The sequence below is a fragment of the Chlamydotis macqueenii genome, chromosome 3 (genome assembly GCF_036417535.1).
Source record: "Chlamydotis macqueenii isolate bChlMac1 chromosome 3, bChlMac1.mat, whole genome shotgun sequence".
NCBI classification, from domain to species: domain Eukaryota; kingdom Metazoa; phylum Chordata; class Aves; order Otidiformes; family Otididae; genus Chlamydotis; species Chlamydotis macqueenii.
This window is the reverse complement of record NC_141558.1, coordinates 98338331-98361651: the sequence shown is the minus strand read 5'-3', so window position 1 is coordinate 98361651 and position 23321 is coordinate 98338331. Positions and strand designations below refer to the sequence as shown.

The window sequence follows — 23321 nt, the reverse complement described above, 5'->3', positions numbered from 1 at the left end:
TAAAGAACAGGTGTTTGGTCTACCCACTGTCACTTTAAAGGCACAAGATCAAAAATAACATGCTTACATTCATTCTATGATCTACCCTCTTTTCACTAAGACCCATCTGCTCCTTCAGCTCTACAGGGCCCACTCCCTGTGCTCTGCCAACTCTCTTCTCCTGAAGCAGAGCAACTATTCCTACTGTGCTGTGTTCACAATAGCCCTTTGGTACACATCCTTTCATACTGTCTTCTACCCTTCTTCAACCTTAACCATTTTTTCTGAGCTTCCCTTCCCCAACTCTGCTTTCCTCCCTCTTTGCTTTATGGGTTGCAGAACAGCTGGGTCTAGCAACATCTCTTTTACTAGCCCAGTAGTACTGCCCACTAAATTATCTGTTCTTGCTAAGTAAGTATTGATACACAGTAATTGAGATCACTTAAACCTATTAATGTTAATAAGCTGATTAAAAGAGGGTTCCTGCAAAAGCCCAGAGCAATCAGCTCGCACCTGAACGAGACTGCTTTTAGTTAGACTGACAATCACAAGCTAAACAGAAAATTGTTTCCTCATGATCATTGCTTTGCTTCCAAATGATGCGTTGCCTTATCAGAATTTATAGACAGAAATAAAGGGCACCGGCTCAAAACTCTTAGAAAAAAAAAAAATCACATAATGTTAGTGACACATGCTGTTAAGGCAACCAAACTTGAACAGCATGGCAAGGTAGAGACATGGCCACTTACCACATTCTCTTGCAGTCGTCCAACAACCCAGTTATTAAATGACAGGCCTCACACACATGCTTACTGGGCCTCTAGCAAGACTAGTAACTATTTTATATCAATGGTGCTATCCTGTGCACTTTTATTTCCTCAAAATGTAAGAGTGAACGTATCTGTTCAGGTATTCCACATACTTTCTTCTGCCCACACACTTACTGCTCTGATTTTATCACTTCTGTTTCATTCAGCAATTTACATCTTTTAAACACACATGCTGATATTACCTCCAATAAAAATATACAAAGTTGTCAGAGACCCATGGTCATGCTATTAATGGTACAAAAGCTCCTTATCCCCAGTCATAGCTCCTGTGTTCAAGAGAAGCTTGCACATTTTACTACACTGTAAATGAGCATATAAACTGTTCACTGGAATTGTTGACTACTCTCTTGCCTTACTGCCTTTCCACATTTTAAAGTTATACCACAGGTTTCTACTCACGTAGGAGTTGGACAAGCAGAAAATTAAAAAACAACTGAGTTTTACAGTACTCTTACATAACAAAAGGAAGGGAGGAAGTAGAAGAGTCGGGAGTAAAGTTGAGCCTGAGAAGAATGGAGGGGTGGGAGAAAATAATTTTAGTTTTTGTTCTAATTTCTCACTATCCTACTCTGTTATTAACTTGCAATAAATTAATTTTTGGAAGTTGAGTCTGTTTTGCCCATTACAGTAGTTGTTGAGGGATCTTCCTGTCCTTATCTCAACCCACAAGCTTTTTATCATATTTTCTCCCCCTGTCCTGTCAAGGATGGAGAGTGATAGATTAGCTTGGCAGGCACCTCATGGCCAGCCAAGGTTAACCCACCACAACAAGCATAGCTGAGTGATGAGCTGTAGTCATTTGCTTGACTTGAAAATGAATAGCCCCCAAACAAGCTTGGTGCTTACAGAAACTCCTTTCTACTCTGTGCTGCTAAGTATTTTTTTTCTACAATGCTCTCATGCAAATGTAGTGTTTTATCATGGACTAGAGAGTCAAATCTTCCTGACAGTGTAAGGCACATCCAAAAACCTTATTGTAATCCACCCTAATGTGCTGGAGAACAGCAAAACATATGCCACTTACCTCAGAGAGTCAAGGCTGACACTTCCATCATTCACAAAAGCAGGAAGAGCAGGTCTCATCTCCATTGCAATGCTGTGTGTTTCCAAGATGCCAACCATGTCTGCTGCAGCAGTTATGTGGGCTTGCACTCTACTGTAGTCATGGATTCACCCCAGTCCTTTTGACAATAAAATCTCACAGAAAGCACATCCAAACTTGCTAGCGGCAGCAATTATTTTGACTGATTTCCATCTACAACAGCCTTTTTCAGTGGCACTCACTAGGACATTCGCAGCTATGAGGAAGAAGGAGTTCACAGTCTATCCATAACCCAGCATAGATTGAGAATAGAAAATTGTCACATTACTAGAAAAAGGATCTCCACAGCAAGAAGCTAAAAAAAAAACAGAATGCTTTTTATAGGCTATGGTTATTACTGTACCAAAGAAGAAAGGGAATTTGTATGCCTGGCTGTGAGGCATTCTTCACTACTTGCCTTTTTATATTAAAAGAGCTTCCAACATGATACAAAAATCACAGGGTTTGTCAAGTTGTTCATAGGCTTGCTCTTTGGAGTCTAACCAGATAGCATCTTCTACCTCATGTTTTAGTCTATCAACCACACTGCATACTCCCAAAGCAGGGATGGAATGGAAATCTAGATTGCCCAGGAGGAAAGTCATTGTGCTTTCAGAGGTACTGAAATACCTTCAGCATTAGCTGACAGTTTCAGCCCTTGAATTTTGAAATTCATTACTTGGATTTAAAAAAAATAATTGCACTAATAGGAATATCTGCAGCCATGTAGCCTCTCCCACCCTTCAAAGAGGAGAGCTTCATAACTGCTTGTAAAAATATACTCTGCACAGTTGCGTGAGCAAGACACACTGGGAAAAATTATCTAGAGTGCAACACCAGACTTCCCTTTGAACTCAGTAACACTCCTCTTCAGACTCTTTCTTCTCTTTATGTTCTCTCTCCTCCACAGGAAAAGCTACAAAGATTCATAGCTAAAAATCTGTTAAAAAGAAATCAATTCAAACTATCTCAAATAAGAGAGGAAGGTGGTGTGTGGGAAATAACAATGCTGGGGGCTAGACATGGGCACTCAACTTCATTCAGACATAACATGCACTGACAAACAGCTGTTATTGCCCTCTTAAAGGGCAATACTGAATAAAGAGAAATTTACAGTGAAAACTCTCAGTCTCATAACAGTTGTGATTAATCAATCAGCTCTTTCAAGTACATTTTTCAAAACCAACACCTAGAACTATCAGGAGTATTAGTTTATCAAACACAGGAGCACCGATACCAGGTTCAAACTAAGAATTCCACTCCCCTCAGTACCTGCATTTCCTGAGAAATTAAATTCTGAAATAGGGCAAGGAAAACTTCCTTTTTTTCTTTTGTATAAAACTTCAATTGAAGTCCGTGCAGAACGAGAAAGCTTTGGTTTTAGGAACATTTTTTTCCAGAATGATTGCCTTTGGAGTCTGTGGCAGCTTGACAATTAGCATCCCATTTCCCAAAACTTCAAGACGAGGACCATTCCATCAGCAGCCTGAGGCTACCAAATGCACCTTCCGCAGAAGCAGCCAATTACTGAACTAGTCAATCAGTAGTTACAGTGAATTGGGCACATTTAAAATCCTCTGTCTCTTAACAAAATAATTATGTCAGTTTATTTGCTTTCTGCACAAATATAGAACACTTATTCACCCATTTAACAGGCAACTGCCTTCGTAAGACTTGCTTCCTGATCAGAAAACAAGTATGGCAATACTACTGTTACGGCAATAGGAAAGAAAGACTGCTTGAAAATTGACCTTTCCACTGGAAAACCACACCAGATTGACAAAAGCCCTTAAGAGCAGTCATATGGACAGATGGAGCAAGGGCAGGCAAGAGTTTCTGCATGTTGCTGTTAAAAAAAAAAAAAAAAGAAACAACAAACAACAAACAAAAAAAAACAAAACAAAAAGAAAACTCCCAACCATTGAACAGATTGCTTTTTTCTTCTATCAGACAAATGCTTATACCGGCTTCACTGAACAGAAGTACAACAAAGGTACAGCTTACAGTCAAAGATGTTAAAATAAGATTTTAAAATCCAGAAGCCACTTTCAACTACTTATAATAACCAAATAATGTTTTAACTCCTGAATCTAGCTGTTGACTTATAGCTTCAGCAGAGGCTAAATTCGAGGCGGTTTCTGCATTGTGGTAATTGCTACCCATACATCTCTGATAATCTGCAGCAACAGAGCAGGCTTCTCTGCGGTTCACATACCGTACTCTCATCAGTACCCGCTATAGACAAGTCTCAGAGATGAAGAGCAGAAATGTTAAGTTTTCTATCCCTCACAGTAAATACAAGTTCCTGGGTTTGAAAACCAGTTCTTTAAGTCAAGCAACCAAAAACATCACAAAGGCAAGGGAAGCTTCAAGGAAAAATACTGAGGGTTATATCTATTTTATGGAATGAATATATTAGAATGAGCAGAACAAAGATAGTTGATTTTGTATGCAACTAGAATAAAGAAATAGCTACATCACCACTCTTCAAAAACATGTTTCTAAGCCTTTGGAGATACGCCATGCCACACAAACACAGACTCCAAGACTGCTACTAGAGCAGATTTCTTTGGAAAAAGAAAGCCTGCGATAACAACAAATTCAGATCTGGCAGAAACTGTTTTTCAAAATGTCCTTGTGAAGCCATCTTTAAGTTAACCTTCATTCAAAATCTTTGATACAAGTTCATACTTAAGTTAGAAACATCAAATTGCCTGATGTAACAAATTGAAGCTTTGCCATCCACCCTTCCCAGCACACACACACACACAAAAAAAGCAGTTATTCAGAGTGAGAGTGTAAGATTATTATTCAGGCCCTGGCACAGCATTGTGTCACTCTTTCCCACCAGCAGGAAAATAACCATGTTATTTTTCTTTGTTTCTGAAGTTCCCCTTTTCACACTAATTTGAGGATTCTCTGAGCAAGAAGGGGAAAAAAATATTTTTGTTTTATGACAATGTTTTACATTATTTCCTCCTCAAAGGTACTGATCTGCACTAGTGGCCAAAAAACCTGAACAGGCAAGAACCCTATTTTCTTTTAAGTCAATGTCTATATGTATGGCTTGCATCAGAAAAAGTACTAATGTAAAATAGATAACCCAATATAAAGTAAATAGAAAAAAAAATAGATAACTGGCAGCCAAATTCTTTAAAACCTAGAACAATAAAATAGCATAACTTTGTAGGAAGACACTCAGAAAAAAGCTATTTGTGTGGACAGGAACTAGATGCCTATTTATTGGCAGCAGTCAGGTATCAGGTGGAAGGGAGAAAACAGAAAAATCAGGTACCAGATGCAAAGAAAGCCAGTCAGCACAGAAGGAGAACCTACTTGGCGATCTTTATAAATCAAACCAAAGCCCCTTTCCCGGGGCAGAGCTGACTATGCTCCTCGGTAGAGCAATGAACTAACCCTCTGAACATAGGACTAATATTTTCCAGTATTATCTTGAAAATGAACATTCATTTTAACTTGTAAGTGTGGTAGCCTCCGCACTACTTTTATATAACGATTCAAAGAGAGCCTACTAAACCTTACTTGAATTTCAAGCATTGGCCATGCACCAAGATTTTTTTATGACGACGACTGTATGCAGAAGATGCTGTTCAGGCTCTGCAGAAGAAAGACTTTGTTATAAAGAAAAACATGCTTCTTCAAGGCCTCCCAGGAGCTACTTGGTCTCCCAAAGGTTATCACTTTCCATAACTCTCAAGGAGGAAAATAATTGTGTATTTTAAGATTTCATTCCTTTTAGTTAACACTACACAATGAGGAGAGCAAGGAGAGGGAAGAAAGAACTGTCAAATTTTTAATTAAGTATACTTATGCATTAATCATGACCATATGGTCATATTATCATGCCGTGAGATAGTTCAGTAACAGTGCATTGCCTCCTATAGACAAAAATAAAGTTCAAATGACCTATCTACATGGATTTTACTCTACTTCAGTTCTCTATTAAGGAAATTAATGCAATGTCCTTATCTCCATGACATTTCAGGTCAACATTTCTCTGGTTTGGAAAACACGTTCAACCACAACTGTCTAGTAACCCGAGATCTAGAAAATATGGTGTTGATCTGCAGCCTTACGTAGGAAATTGAAGGCTCTGACACCTCTGTTGCTTGAAACTGTATCACAGAGTAAATGGTGATGTGAAAGAGAGAATCGGACACATTTTGCCATTCTCAGTAAGAAACAAGCTCCAACATATTTAAGAAGCCTTAAAGACTGTAAACAGTACAGTTGCAAAAATATCACAAGCAGATTAAATTAGCTTTTATTTATAAGACATAATACTTTCCACTTGCACTCAATGCAGACAGTTTATAAAGTAAAATAGCATGTTTACATCAATTGGTAAAAATATTTTGGAAGAGTGGTGCTTGTTATTTCTCATTGCAATAGTAGAAATCTCCATTCCAATTTATTTTACAGCAATGCAACAAGACAGATTTTGTTTTAAGTAACAAAGGTGGACGGAGAGGGATGCTGAACATGCAACACACTCAGAATTAGTACATCTCTAAGAACGCAACTGCAAAACAGAGCCTTGGCAAATGAACGTTGTTGTGAATATACAGCTTCTCTCAATGAACAGCCCAAGCCTACCATTGAAGTAGAGTTTGGAAAACCACATTGTAAAATAGCAAACAGGTTAAAATTTGCAGACACTCAACCACAGGGGGGAAAAAAAAATAAAATAAAAAAATTAAGTTGGCAGTTTCACATCCCCTTCATAATTGCAGATCTCCTCTCAAAACACCTTCTGATCAATTCTGAAACAAGCTGAAGTAACACAGCAATAAGATAGGCATTGACATTTCTAGCACCAGTGCCACTTACTAGCAGAAGTGATGGCCCAAGAAGCAAGGCAGACTGAAAAACAAGTTCAATGTCAACTGCTTTGTACCATGGAGATGCACTGACTATGGTAGGAGCCACAGGCATCCCATGCTCTACCAGAACCTAATTCATTACATGCCAAAAGTTACTGTGAATTCCCAAACAGCCATCAATGAAGAGAGAGGAAGAAAAAAAAATAAAATAAAAAAAAAAAAAGAGAGAACAGCTTCATTTTAGCTTTCAGACATGTATTCTAGCTTTAAAGATAACCTAAACCCAGTATTTCAATGGTTGGAGTCACAGTGATGGTTACATACAAAACTGATCCCTCTCTCTTAGAAGATTTTCAGTACCTTACTTTTGTCACAGTTCAAACTCACTTTGCTTTGTGGGTGTACCCACTCAACTGAATCTCTCCTGTGATTTTTGAAGCATGAATCATGGCTACACAAAACTCAGATTTTTATTGATCACTGAGACTTGAAAGTTTTTTTTTTTAAGTGTACCCAAAGGTGGGTACGATCCAAACCACCTGGCATCCTAGGATGAAGCACCATGACTGTCATGTCTTTTTTTAGTTTTGTACACCTCTACACCACATATTTAATTTCTCTCTACATACACCATACTTTTTAGCTGCCAAAAAAGACACCATAGCATCACAATGGACGTGGTTTCCGTTTCTAGAAACCTCCTTCTCTGCTAATGCAAATCTGAAAGCAGCTGACAGTCTACGAAAAAAACCCACTGTCATCATTAAAATCCAAACACGACTGAAAGAAATAAACCCATCAAATGGTCAAGAAGAGGGATACAACAGCCCAAACAACAAAATATAAACATGAAGAGAACAGCTTTCCACTCATATTTGCTCTTAATGGGAAATAATTGTTCTTGTCTACAAGTAAACTGGGTAAATGGGTATACTGAACGCTCAGCCTAGAACTACATTGTTATTCTTAGCAGGGGGACTATTTATTGTTTTGTAAACTTCAAAGCTAAGTGAATTTAATAAGATAACTAAAATTATACATTGTTTCCATTAGTATAAGCAAACATCAACCCAAAAAACATCTGCAGCATGGTACACTCCCCAGATTTCCTTCAGTTCAACTGGATTTGACTTTCACACAGAAACCAGGTAATATAGGCAACGTTTTATACTAATGGTAAGACTAGTATAAAGCATATTTGTTCTCTCAGGGCTTGTGATGATTTTCAGAGACAGAAAAGGGACGTAAAAGGCTATGCTTCTTCAGCATACCTTTCTTCGCTTTTTGACCTACAGCTTATCTTCACCCAGTTTCTTCCTTTTCTTACACAGGATGTTTTGTTGGTGACTGATGTAAATTACGTACAACAGATACTATGCCTTTTAAAACACAGTAGCAGCCTATATCATTATCTTTTCCTTTTGTGTTGCAGAACACAATAAAGTGAGTGTTGGTGTGTGCTAGGTACTACTAAAATTATTAGATTCTTGCAGCCCTTCTTCCTCCACAGAAACTCTGGTTTTGGGCATCAGAAATAGAAACAACCACTTCCTAGTTTAAGTTACTTACTGGAACTGAAACACTGAGCTCTTTTTATCTTTTTTCATATTCTACCAGTATGCAATTATTTAATGCTTAAATCTAGGATCATAAGAGTCTAGTTAATGGCAAACAATCAAGTTGTCATCTAGCTTTTTCTTTATAAGCTTCTGGTCAGATATCAGATTTCCCAAGAAGTATTTACCATAGATTCTTTATGCCATAGCAGGAATAGTGTCATGTCAATACCAGTAGCTTTTCTTGCAGGGAAAAAAGAGAACACGCAATTTATTCGCACAGTATTTTTTTCAGCTAAGATATGAAGAGTACAGCCGCTACAGATTCAAATACAAACCCAAGAACACAGCACAGAAACTGTGCAAACAGAACTAATACAACTTCTGCCGTACATCTTCAATCCTCAAAGGAGTAAGAGGGCAGCCTATGTTACAAGTCACCTTTATTATCAGAATGGGCACAGGAGCTAGAATTTCCAGAAAAATCAGGCAGAATCAAGTTAATGGCTGAAAAAAAAAACCTGTATGGTGCTACATGCAAGATGATTATACTACAATAAGTAAACATAAAAATTGTGATTATTAATATCATGATAGAGACTAATTACTCCCTCTATAAAATGCTAAAAGGCATCTGCATTTTTACTAGACATGAGCCAGTAATTACCATTTTCTTCAACAGCAAACAAGAATAGTCTTGGCTAAAGTATTTAGGGGATTAAGCTTAAAGTTAAAGTGGACAAATTAAGACCACATACTTAAACATGCTAGCACTCAAAGGAACAGTAGAAACACAGCCCATGCTATATAATCCACCTATTCAAACAGCACAATCGGGACAATTCCCACCTCGACAGTAGTTCTATCCATGCTAACATCATTGCATTAACTGACAAGCACTGCTGTTCACTGGCATAGCTGGGAAAAGCTATGTTTTCCTGGCAAAATCCAGAATTCAGAAAGAGAGGAAAGAAGAGAATCAACTACTTCATCATTGAACTACATGCAAAAAATAGCATTCAGGCATGTAAAAACCACTAAGTTCCAAAACCAAAAGGGAAGCCAGTACTAGCACTTCTTATCATTTAATGGCCATTTTCTTCACTACTTGTAGAATAGTAAAAGCCTATTCAAATACAGAGAAAAAAAATTACTACTAAATTATTGTCTTAAACTGATAAGCCTGAAAAAGAAGACTAAACCATGTCACAAGAAAGCAAACATGCTGACATCCCAGCTGCTACAGCCTACTGCCAGTAAGAGCATGAGAACACGCTAAATGAAAACATCGCACTGTTGCCAGAAGAACAGTTATACCGACATACTTCCAAAAAAACTCCCACTGGAGACTCTTCTTCCTTCAGCTGACAAAAGAGCCAACTAAACAAATTCAAAACGAGTAAACTGATATCCGCAAGCACTACCTGATCACAAAAAAAAAGCTAGGAAAAAAATACTATTCTGATAAGACGCTTATGTGAAAGTATGTTTTCTGGACTGATCATTTAACACACCCTCTTTATCATCTCCCTCCATGAAAAAGAACACATTATTTTAACCTGCTGAAGACAAAAGCAGACAAGTGTCTTTGACTCACTGGAAACCGCAGAAAGCAAGTTGTGTTGCTGCAAAGTTCACACTTTTAGGCAAAAAGAAGAAAGTCAGATTTGTTCAAATACTGTATGAGAAACAGCAGCAAAGTATCAGTATCTACATAAAGGCCACTTTCTTTAGTTAAAAAAAAAAAAACCAAAAAATAAAACCAAAGATCACACACACACACTTTTCAAAAACCAGTTCTACATTTGTCCTCACTTGTACAATAAAACAGAATCTCTACCTAAAAGCTTGGCTTACCTAAGAAATTATTTTTTAAAATTAAATCCGCCATGTGTCATGATGCTCTGACAATCTATTATGACAGCACAAGAGGAAAGCAACAGTCATACAGCCAAGGAGAATTAAGGATAAAATCAAAGTAAGATGGGATATAACACTCAAACAGAAAAGTATTAATAATTGAAGCAAACTAGACACTTATTAGCTGCTTTGCGTATATAAACAAGTGCTTAGAGTCTTGAAAAACTGCCATCATTTCAGTACTTGTATGGATTATTTTACTAGAAACTGCCATCTTAAGTGTAGGGTTTTTCCTTAAGTTCTACTAGTCACGTCTTTTAAAAAAAGAAAATGATGTCTTGGAAGACTATCTAAAGTTCATACACCCACTAACACCCAACACCTTGCTTATTCATCATTAGGAACTGGCTTTCATCACAAACTGAGCGCACTAAAACCCATGTTTCCTTACAGAGTTTTAGATGTCTTCAGAAGACTTCACCAAATCTTTTGTGCAGCAGTTCCCTTAATAATAATAATAATAATAATAATAATCTTCAAAGCAATTTATAATTGAAAAGCAATCAGTTCAGGCATTGTAAAGTATTCAAAGGAAGTAACATCCAAACTACTCCTATACCCCAGGACTTATTGAACAACATCCCTAAATTGCCTTTTAAATACACCTTTTGGAACACCAAAGACATTTCTATAAGTTAAAAAAAAAATTATCCTTACTGAATACATAACATTCGGCAAGTAGGGAAGAAAAGAGTTTTGCATCAATTTTCATGCATACTTATCCAGATCTGTCACTGAAAACTTTTGTCAGTAACTGGGATAACATCATCATGAGATGACAGCCACAATCACAGTTAATCGGAACAAATGCCATGATATTTCCAAACTGTAGCCTGCATCCCAGTTGTAGCTGCTCTCAGAAATAAACATTAGAATATCACAATTGTAAACAAAGCTGAATATGTGCGAACTGGAGGTCTCAGAAGCAGTCAACATCAGCCACGCTAACATTGGACACTAGGTATGGTTCACTGCATGGCTTGGCTACCGTATCAGATCCAGACCCATAACACATTCTAACCCTCTTCTCTTGAACTCATAGCAGCATGAGGCCCCACCATACTTCAATGCTGAAGACCAAAAAGCTTCAGCTATCTTTTCTATACGATGTGTAAATTGTGACATTATCATCTGTTAAAGTTCACTCAACTCCCAAGTTTTAATCCAGAAAAGCCAGTTCTCTAATATAGTTTGTTGAGATATACATAGATAAAAGGGTCTGGTTTTGAGTGAAAGGCCACACCAAGAGATTACCACATGAGAATTTCTACTCTAAGACCACAGCTGACAACCACACACATGTCTAAATCCTACTAGGAAGAAGCCCTCTTCTAAGTCTATGGTGTAGAAATAACCTGTTAAGACCATTCAATCTTTCGCACAATAGAACTGGGACTCTAGACAATGCTGTAAGGCAAACAGCAGTCAAGTCTCCTGAACAAGTGGGGGTATCTTTTCACCAAACTTCCCAATCCTGTTGGACAGTGCTTACAACACCCAAGTTTATGAAGTAATACTTATACACAGACAACATTGCAAATGTACTACTTGAAATTGTAAAAATTATTTTCTATGTGCTTAACTTAAAAATACCCCACAAAACTACTTTGGCATATCACTAAATAAAGACAACAATCATGGATAAATTTGAAACATTTGCAACCATTATGGAATAATAATCACATATTAAAAAAAAAAATTAAAAATCACACTCCGAGACCATTCATGTGTATAAAACCAGGTTTTGCCTCAGTTTCTGGCTCCTGGGATTGCAAGCACTCATGAGAGAGAACATTAAAAGAGTGCAGAGTGATTTTTATCATCTTGATTTTCTAGCTATTGTCCCCAGGATACAAGTAGTACTTTTCCTAGACACTGCTATGATCCGCATTAGTTATCTCAGTAGGTAACTGAAATGGATTTTTAAGCAAATAGCTTTTGCTGTGTTTAAAGCTAGGTACCTTTAGGTCTAGGCTAAAGTGAACATCAAGCTCCATCTCTTGCTTATTTTTGCTAGAGAACATTCAAAAAGTTCTGGGAACAACTGAACAATTGCACCTTAACGAGGCATACAGCATCCTCACAAAGTCTCTCACAAACCTCACAGTCATCACGGACAAGCCCTTCAAAAAAATCTTCTCCTCTCATCAGTATAAGTATTGTCCTAACATATTTCTAACTCTTGTGATACCTCAGTGGTGGTATCAACATTCTTCCACTCAGTTCAGTCTTCCCACTAAGAATCTACCAGTCTAAACAACGCTTGTGCTTAAGTTTCTATCAAAAAAAAAGAAAAAAAGAAAAAAGTTTCCTCAAAAAATGTTCAGGCACACTTTCTACTGTGCAAAGAAGCCAAGTCCCTCCCCCTGCTCTTTCTGCACATTAAGCATGAGATCTAAGGATGTAAACAAGTGCTGCTGTTTGCTACGCCACTGCTCACTACTTTTATTTGAAATATTTCTTTCAGACTCTAAATGCCTTTTTATTTGACTACCAATACCTGCAAGTTCTTATGATGTGCTTATTGACAGAAAGCACACAGCTCAGCTAAATGGGTGGGAGGATTGTCTTTGACAGACATCACTAAGAGGTATTAAGAACAGTTCTTAAAAGTGTACCAAGTAATAGCCAAGCTCCAGCTCTCTCATGGGGTCCACCTACAGAGAACACCAAAAGCAAGCTAGATGATGCATCACTGGAATGAAAAGGAACATTTCCCCAATTAAAACTTTAAAAAAAATTCACTAACACAGTGTATATGGGTAGTAACCATTCCACATACTGGAACAGTCAGTTCACCATTTGTTGAGACTATATAGAATCATAGAATGGTTAGGGTTGGAAGGGACCTTCAAAGGTCATCTAGTCCAACGTCCCTGCAAGGAGCACATCTTTATGTCCATAGCTGTCAGCAGACCAACAGGCTAAAAACCCGAATCAACATTGTGCTCTCAACAATACAAGTCAGAGGATTAAAGAACATCCCCCATTTGCTCCAAAAGGATACCGCTGGAGAAGGTGAGCAAGGCTGCTGTTGATTGATGGTCTGGAATGGTAACCAGGAGGACTGATGCATTCCACTATAGCGGGAGACACGCCACCACTCATGACAAGAACTTATTACACTGTCTGGACACCACAGGTAAATCTAATTTTGCAAAACACTCCAGCACTTAGGTAATATAATGGAACCGCCCCCACATTTTTGGTAGATCCACCTACCACGGTAGTGGTTCTGTGACAGGGATGTTTCCCAACAGCCGAACAACGATCTGTAAGTATACAGGCTGGCCCACCATTAGTTAGTAGCAGCTTGCTACCAAATGGAGTAATTAATGAAAAGGAAATTTTCCTTTGCCTTACCAAGGTCTTAAGAGAACCTAAGTGTACTTGAGTGAACAGACTTTTCCACTTCACTTAAGAGAAGCAGGAAAAAGAAAAGCCAAGCTATTTAAAAACCTTAACATTTCATCTCACTAAAGCATCTGTCCATATATACACTTATACATTTATTGACCATTCACAAACTGACAGGCCAGCTAGAGTAAATTTATTTTAGTAACCAAAACTAATTTCAGCTGTGCTGATTATTTCCAGGGTGGCTAAACATTTGGAACTTCATACGAGGAGAAAACATTTTCTCCTCATCAAGTCATAGCTCTTTGAGAATTTGTACACAATAGCATTAGCTCTGCGCCAATTATTTGTATAATCTTTCCTTGGCTAAAGTCTTTTTATTCCAAGTAGATCTGTTACTCAATACAGTCTATTGCGCCCTGCTAATGCCTGAACTCAGTAGAATCTCTAGTTAGTCTTTGCTTTCCTTAAAAGAGTGCCTAGGTTTTATGACAGTTTTACAGCTTCAGAAAAGTTATTTAACCACTGAACCTGCAATCTTTTCAACAGGCTCTTTTTTTCCATAAGAAATCATAGTTATAAAGATGGGGAATTCAAATTATTGCTTTTGATGTGCACTAGATAGCAGTTTGGGGGGATATATGGAATGCTCTAAAATTCAGACTTTTACTGTCTCATTCCTTTCCCATTTTGAATTTCATGAGTGGAGCTCAAAACCAGCATCTGCCTGGACAGTCCCTTTACACAGATGTGCTCTGACAAGTGGTGGAGCTATTTGAACTAGCGTATTATAAACTTGTTTCAATTACAGTAAAGGCACCTTAGGCAATTTAAACTAGAGTATAAAAAGGGATGGTGAGGAAAATAAACAGTTTAGAGATAAAAAGGCAACTGAAGGAAAAAAAAAAAAAAAGCGTTGACAGAAACGTGCGCAGGCTACATCCGAAGGCTATCATATGAACAAGTTGCTTTGTTTTCTCAAAAGAAAAACAACTTTAACATGTAAGTTGATGCACACCAAGAAAAAAAAAGTCTGCCTTAAAGCCACAATGGAAATTTAAAATATGCTATATTCCAACAGGACATATATCTGTCACAGTTTACAGAAAGAAAACAGATGCTGACTTTTTTCCACTTTCTTCATCATTAATGACTGCCACAACACCCAGTAAATAGTCCAGGACTGCTTCATTCATGGTAATATTACTTGGCAAATAGACAATTGAAGAACAACAGGTAAGCATGTACTCAGTATGCATCAATAACACACAGGTTTCATAAAATAATTCATTCTGCAAATAATGGGGGCGGGGGGGAACACCAATACCACACATTTAAATATCTTCACTTCCACTTAGCAGGAGAGGTCTGCCATATGAAGCTTTCTTTGAAAGAACCTTACAGACCCAGAGAGAATATGAAATGGTTCAGTTCCCAGTGTTATCTACATTGTCTTATGCTATGCCTTCAAATTCCCAAACATATAAACCAAACACTTTGATGTGGACATTTAACTTTTTCTTCAGTCTTCCCTCCTCAGTTCCTTTGAATTCCTTATTCCTTTGAAAGCTTATATGAAAGGGAAAAGAAGGAGAAAAGAAGAGCACCTACTAATTTCAAAACAAACATAATGAAAGAATGTACCCAAGTTTAAAAATTTATATAGCTTAAGATACCACCACTTTGCATTACATGATGGCAATAAAATAATCTGCTTACCATTTCCTTCACACCCACACTAATACTCCATCATATATATGAATACATTGGGATAGTTCCTACACTATCCCAGTATATTCAGTTAATGACATTCAGCCCCATATTCCTGGAAAAAACCACACACACAAAAAACAAACACACAGAAAAAAAACCCCAAACAAACAAAAAAAACCCACACCACAAATGTCTCACTGCTTCCTGCAGATTCATTTTTAGAACTCAAATGTATTGCCAACACATGGCACTGCCAACATAGTGGAGAAGCCATGTATTGCCAATAAGTTCTAATAAAAATCACATTTAGTAACAAGTTATCAAAGGCCAGGGAGCTGAAAAACTCTTTGTACAACACCTGGCTATACACTGATTTGTACCACTATAGCTAAAGTACAGTCAAGAGTAGGTTATTTAAGAAAATACTTAACATGGAACAACTTAAAAATACAAATTTATAATTTACATTGACTTTGAGGAGCTTACACTCATCACCTGAGTTGCACAGGGTCAACTGTGTCCCAATGTTTTATTTTCAAGCAGATTTAACTTAATCAAAAGGTATTGGATATTAAATTATTTATAAATTATATGTAGTTACCAAAAAGGCAACCAAAAAACCACCCCATTTTCTAGGCTGTCTGCTGAAATTACTATTTTTAAACAGTTTCTAGGCATGCAACAAGGGTTACTCTCCCATGACACCCAGTACGGATATAAAGGTCTCTTCTGTTCTGCAGCAGAGTATCATTGTAAGCAGCTTTCTAGCAGACAATACCACATCTCTGACCTGACCTACCAACATCTCAACAACACAGTATCAGATATACACAAGCACTTGGATACCAGGTAAAACTGTAAGCCAAAGAGAAAAGGACCCAAAGAACAGACAAGACGAAAGAGGAAAAAATAATCAGTATTTCTAAGAAAAAAAAAATGTGGACTTATGTAATTTTGAAAACAGAGATTGAAGTTCTCTAACCTATGTTTAAATGGTTTATATTTTGTTTTTCTAGGTTGGTCTAAAGACCAAGTGATGACAATTTCATTTCAGTAATCACCACTGAGATGGATCTTTAATATTCTTTTACTTCATATGAAGTAACCTTGTGCCTTTTCTAAATTAGAAAAAAGTGCTATTAGATCACTTTTCATGTTGTATTTTTGGAAGGATCTAGAACACATGGAAGGAACAACTGGCATTTATCTGCAATACAACTCAAAACACAAGATGAACAAACCAGAACAAGTAGGGTACGTGGCACACTTCATTAGTGCACTACTTAATTTTTAAACAATGTGTGTCAAAGGACATCACTACCACTTAAAACTTTGTACACGGAGATCACAGTAAGCAGCAAATCACAGCAGCACCAGAGAAGTACAGGAAATGACTGCAACACGCACATGAAAGGGAAAATCTAGGGGAAAAGCTGGTTAACTACCCTGTGTCATATGAAACTACTGAAGAAGTCATTCTTGTTTCCCCAACCCCTTCTGCCATCACTACAGCCCTGCTCTCCTCCTCCATTTATGAAACCAAATCGCTATCAGTAATCCAAGAGCGATAGCATCTGTACCAAAGCCAGAGATATCCATTTCTAATCTGGCAGGCCACAGGGAACAAAAAAAAAAAGAGTCTTCTAGCTAAGAACTAATTTCTCACTACCCCTCCATATCAAGAGGAAAAACCCTGACTGAAGCATTTCAAATAGTAGGGGAGAAAAAGGGGAGAGCCCAGTACAATTACAGACCTAAGCAAGCTGCACAAAATCTGCATTTGACTGTCTTTTTGTCACACCTGAAGTTAAGTTTTACCAAGTAATCCACAAAAATAAGTGACTGCCAAGATAGTCACTTTATCAAGTGACATACGTTAAATTAAGAAAACATACACATATGACAAGCTTCAAAGACTCATTTTTGCATTCTAGTGAGAGGAGGACAGGTTTAATATTGAAGTGTCTGAGCATTTAGTGTCTTTCTCATTTGTTATAGAACTATATAGAAGAAAAATATCTATTAGCTTAAACCGTTACCTGTTATCCAGAGGAAGATCCTTTTCCATCTCCTTGCACTTCCTAGGAAGTGAAAGCCACAGAAAGGCTACATGATAATTTGACTTTTTCAATGTTTGACGTCTTCACTTGTCTAAAGATCAAGATACTGGAAATCACATCCAGTGTCACATCATACGAGAAACTGAAGTTAACTTTAAAAATGATGTAGCAAACTAAGCTTAGTATTTAGCCATTAAAATGGTCAACATCTTTCCTGGATTAAAGATGACAACAGAGTTGGGAAGGTTACTTTTAACCCCATTCCGAAAAGAAACTCTACTGCCTTCATGCACCTTTAGAGAAACAGTCAAAAGAAGTTACACTCTGCTGTTTCATTCTCTGACAAAAACAGGTTAATGCACCCGAAGTTAAAACACACTTCCTTTTTTCCTCCTACTTAAACCTTCAAAAAGAAACTTGGGTATACTAAATGTGTAGTATACGTAGCTCTCTTGCTCTCCTTCTACATATGTCATTATGTATAATGGCAATAACAGCCTCATTTAACAGTAACTGAAATAGTTCAGGGGTTCCAAAAAAAAGGAAAAAAAAGAAAGGAAAAGAAAGCTTTGTGTATGCTGAAAGGAGTTATTCTAAAGTTTTATCCTTGAAGAATAAGAATTTACAAAGCTTGCTTCTTTTTCCCGTTTTCCCCGAAGTGATTGAGTCACTTTTAAACAGTCATGTACTCAAGGCAAAGCATCACCTTTTACCTTTGGATTTACTTCATCTCAGCTAGCTCCACGGTACAGCCACCTATCAAAAGCCTGCTCCAAAATAAATTTAAAAAAAAATCACAGCACAGAATACAGAAAGGAAAAATAGCACTAGATACAGGGCAATAACTAGTTTTGCAGGAGAAGCCTGCCTCCTTGTGGCTCAGCTAACTGTAAATTTAATTAGATTTCTCCAATTCATTCCATTACACCCAGTAAATCTGGTAAGCCAAGAGAGTAACAAGCTTGTAGTTTGAGGCGGTTTGGGTTTGGTTTTGGGTTGTTTTTTTTTTGGGGGGGTGGAGGGTGTGTTGATAAAAAGGAAAGATGTTTCTAGTTTTAAGAAGCACTGGAAAAAGTAACCCATCTCTGATTACCAAAAGATTGCTTTTAGCCTCCACATCTAGGAGGGGCAGGAGGGCACAGAGGCCCAACTTAAAAACAACCGATATTCTTTACACGGCAACAAAAGCAAAAGCTTGTCAACACTCTGGCACCTAAATCCAGAAGGCTCCAAACCTCAGCTCAGCTGTGGCTTAACTTAGCAGGCCTCTCCTGATGCCTTAGCTTTCAACAGTAAATCCCCTTTCTGCCTGCAGGTCTCCTTCAGAGGACGCCTAGGAGAATTTCACTCTTGGCAGCAGTGAAGCATTTGGTGCTTTCAACAAGATGCAGACATTCCTCTGTCCCGCCTGAAAAGGGCTCAATTACACGAGGCTACTTTCTTAATGCCTAGAAGAGTAAGTTCTTTAGAAAACAGCTGGGGTTTTCGGCTGGTGGTTTTTTCTCGCTCTTCAGTCCAGTCACTCTACTTTGCAATAGCTTAGTGGTTAAATAACTCAAAACCTGTGTGACAAATACATGAATTCAGATCCACACCAGTCTTATGAGAGGATCACATCATCAGGATGATTTTGGCTTGGGAGGGTATGAGTAGCTTTCTAATCATCTTGCAGAAGCTGCTGCATTTTGTACAAGTCTGAGACACAGACCATGAACTGCTTTTGCTACGCATTAGGAAATTCATGTATTTAAAAGAAAGGACATTCCAGTCTCCACTCCAAAGGGTTTTTAATATAAAACGTATTAAGTGAACACAAGAGGAGCCCATATTTTTCTCAGTCTCACAACTCCTGGGCTTGCAACTTGCTTTCTTCTGTGTCGTAGCCTCTGTTTTGGGAACTGTTTCTCTAACCTTTAAGCAAGTGAATCAGACTCACTTTTTCCAATCTGCCACCCAGTGATCTGGCTGGAAAAGGAGAGAACTGAACTCACGGCTCTCATGCTTACAAACACTTTAATTGGATATTCACTGGAGGGGAGAAGAAAATAAAATAAATAAATAAATAAGACAACACTTCTGCCTCCTCCAAGCACATTTGGAATGAAAGGTTTTGACTCTATCCTTTTCTACTTTACAAGGAGGGAAAAAAAAAAAAAAAAAAAAAAAAGATTGTCACACCCTAAATTCCAGATGGGGAAGACAATTTCTTTCTACCAGTTTTTACACTGAGGTCCAAAATGAGAGGCATTGCACCATTTACACATTTGCCAATGAGACAATTTCTATTTTGTGTGCTTTAGACCATTTCATGCCTGCTCAGCTTCTACCAGGCCAGAGAACCGCACACAGGGCTGTGGGTCCACCACTGTTGCCAGGGGACGAAAACTTAGGTAAGGCTATACTGCACGCTGCAACATCCAAATAGCTCCATAAATCTCATTAGAAAGGTTGCAAATGGTGAACCAAAATAAGCAGAAACTTACATTAACTCTGACACTACTCTAATAAGAAAAGCAAAGAAAAAAAAAAAATCACTCTTTTCTCTTACTCAGGTGCAATCCTGGCAAGGGGCAAACACCTTCAACTCCACTGAAGGGAAAGGGAATTGGTGGTGTTCGTCACATCACAGGACTGGCTGCTGTACCAAAACAAGTCGAGTATGTCTGGATAACACACTAGGTCTGTATATGGGTTGGGGGGCGGGGGGGGGGGAAGTCATCCTTATGGAAAAAAAAATTCTGTTTGTATAACCACATTTGTAATTAACATGCAAATTACTTGCACAAATGAAGAACTCTCCCCTCCCGGCTTCTGTAATTTTATAGACTGAACATGGCAGAGACTTCAATTTATTAAAAGCGATGTTCTTCTGTAAGCAACTCTGTTTCCATTATGTTGAAATAGTGGGCAAGTAATAAGGACTACATGAAGTCATACGCACCAAGAAATTTACTACAGCAGGGTTTCTGTTTGTAAGTTTAAGACAGTTTGTGTTTCTGCTTTATACCAGGGTCTGACACTAAGTTAATAAGCCTTTTATTGAGATTCAAAAGCTATTACATTACACACATCTTCCTCTACTTACATTTGCTAACCTATGCTGAGGCCCAGGATTAAATTTTACGCTTCACTGACAGAAAATAGAATCCTAAATCACCGATCCACACATAATTGTTAATTTCCCCACTTGTTTCTTGTGGTCACAGTACCTACTTTCCTCCTTATCACAGCCTTACTTTAAACTTTCTCATTTTTAAACCTAGCACCGAGCTTCAGCTCAGGCCTATGAAATGTCTCATTTTCTTTACATTATCTTTACAAAACTCCCCCAATTACCCAGACCAGTACGGTTTACTAAGTTTTGAGCAGAATGATAACAAATTACACTACCAAAACAAGTATTAGGATCATAGATCTCTTGAAACCATAATAAAAACTCTTACCAATATAAATCATAAACAGCAGCAGGTTCTAGTAGACTACGTACCAGACTTTTACTCAAAAAACCTGGTTTCTTTTCTATTTTATTCTCACCTAGTCTTCTAGGTGACCTTGGGCAAATCACTATCCCCACATTGCAGTTTCCCCAGCAGTAAAAATTAATTGAACAGAGCTGCAAATCTGTCTGGAAACTCCAAATGAAACACACCATAAGAGTTAAAAATATATTTCCCTATCTGCAGATATATTTGCCTTGATAGCTTTTCTTTATCCCATTATACAGCAGCAGCGTAAGATTGCTTTTACTTCCTAAATACACTCTGGTGGTTCTTCAAGAAAGGCTTTAGGCTACTGCCTTACTTTTTATCACATGCTTGATCTATTTCTGCTACTGTATCTACTTTGAAGGACCAAGAGCTTATATTTAGGGATACAAACTTAACACTTACTTTAATATATTAGTCAAAAGTTGCGGTTGAAGACATTCCTAAACTACGGGAAGAAGAATAAAACAGGACACATCAGAACAGAGAGCCAATTATCAACGCACAGCAACTCATTCTCTAAACCCTTGCTCACATAAGTAATCTTGTAAGCAATTGTGCAAGCATTTGGTTCCACTACCCGGCACGGGCACCAGTCAGAAGATTTTCACTGGGAATACACACACAGATGCATCAAAGCAACATAAAAAGATTCCACCTCTTATACACTCAGACTCAAGAAACTCTACCTTGCATTCAACAGGAGATTGCCATTTATTAGCAAATAACACTGCTTAACCACAGTGCATTCCGCTTTCTTGCCCTCTTCCCATTTCTGGGTTTGTCTGGGGTTTTTTTGAGAAGTGATGCAATTATGAGATGCTTTTTCACCTTTCCTATTCCAAAACATAAAGCTTGAACAACAGTTTCTAAGAGAACTCAGCTTTGCTAGTCTTTGGAGGGAAAAAAAGTCCACAAAAAAAAAAAAAGAAGCACTTACTCATAATTTATTTTTCTAAACAGAGTTAGTGGAGAAAGTTGCCACTTCCCACATCATGCCACAAAAACCAGTTTTGATTGACACAAACGCGAACTATGACGTACTTCCAGCTATTTTCTTGATCAATGAATTACTACAACACATTGCAAAAATTTACTTGGTAAGTTGACGGGGAGAACAATGCAGAATGACTCCAGTACCGTCAAGAGACAGCTCCTTGAACATTAGCAACCGAGGCGTTACAAAAAAAAAAAGGAAGAGACAGACAGACCTTCCACCCCACAGACACGAAATGTGCCAAATCTAGCTATTTCCTGAAATATCACCGAGCCCATCAGAAAACTGAATCCTTCTGGGGCAGCGCTCGGGAGAAAGGGAAACCGCCGTGCATCCAAGAGGGAAAAGAGAGGGGGGAAAACCGGATCCTCGCGCATTCCCTAGGTGGGAACGGGAGCCCAAACGACGCCGACGCACCCCCCACCCCCCCACCCCCCCGCCCACAGCAACTTCCCCCGACCCGGGACGTGGCCGGCCGCAGTTGGATAAGGCAGCGACGTGACGAGGCTGAAACCGGTCTGAAGTCCACAAAGAAACCATCTGCCTCCGGGGAACGGGCCGGGGCCGGGGCCGGGCAGGCGGCAGGGAGGAGGGACGGGCGGGGCGGGACGGGACGGAGGAGCCCGCGGGAGTTTCACCCCGCCTGAAAGCGAGCGGCACCCCACCCCGCGCGCGCCCTGCCGCCGGGGGTGAGGCCATCCCCCGGCCGCCCCCAGCTCGGCCCCAGCCGCCGGGACGCGGAACGGTTGCGCCTTCCCCGCTCGCCCCGCGCAACGGCTCCGGGCTGGGCTCTCACCTTCCTCCCGCCGCCGCCGCCGGCCAGCGCAGCGCTGCCGCCCGAGTACATGTAGTAGGCGATGCCCAGCACCCAGAGGAAGGCGAAGCAGAGCAGCAGCCGAGACCTGCGCCGCATCCTCCCTCCCGCGCCGCCGCCAGGCCACCAGGAAACGGCCAGCACCAGCCGCCGCCTCCGCTCCTACCGCCGCCGCTGCCGCCGCGCAGGGTCAGGGGGCAGAGGGCGAACGCCCGCCCCCCGACCAATCCCGCGCCGCCCGGCCCCGCGGGGGGCGGGGCGGGACTACCGGCGTCGCCATGGTTGCAGCACGCTGGGCCACCGCCCCCTCCCTCATGGGCCGGGGGGCTGCGCGCACCCCGTCGCTGCAGGGGGCGCGCAGCCCCCCCCCCCCCCCCCCCCCCCCCGCCCGACCCCACCCACCGCCGCCTCGGGAGGCGGGTGCCGCGCGCCGCGCCGCGCCGCCAACGGCCGGGCCGCGCGGGCCGGGAGAGCGGCAGGCGCGCGCCCGCAGCCGCTCCGGGGGCCGCCCGGCGGGCGCGGTACGGTCTGGGTCCCGGTCCCGGTCCCGGCCCCGGCCCGCCGCCTCCCACCCCCTCGCCTGCTCCCGACCGACGGCGAGCGAAGTGTCTGCGGCCGCGCTCCGTGGAGCCGTCTGCGGGTTCCCTGCGGGGCTTGGGGCACGGGCAGCGCCGGGAGCGGGACC

At 39.9% G+C, this 23321-nt stretch overlaps 1 protein-coding gene across 1 annotated transcript in view; it reads right to left on the bottom strand.

Moving 5' to 3' along the window:
- Positions 1-22768, bottom strand: part of GALNT2 (polypeptide N-acetylgalactosaminyltransferase 2) — a 100812-nt gene extending 78044 nt beyond the window's left edge. Inside the window, exon 1 of the mRNA XM_086745947.1 lies at positions 22619-22768. Within this exon, the coding sequence (XP_086602073.1) occupies positions 22619-22735 (117 nt within the window). The 5' untranslated portion in view covers positions 22736-22768. The remainder of the gene's footprint in view (positions 1-22618) is intronic.
- Between the last annotated feature and the right edge of the window lie 553 nt (positions 22769-23321).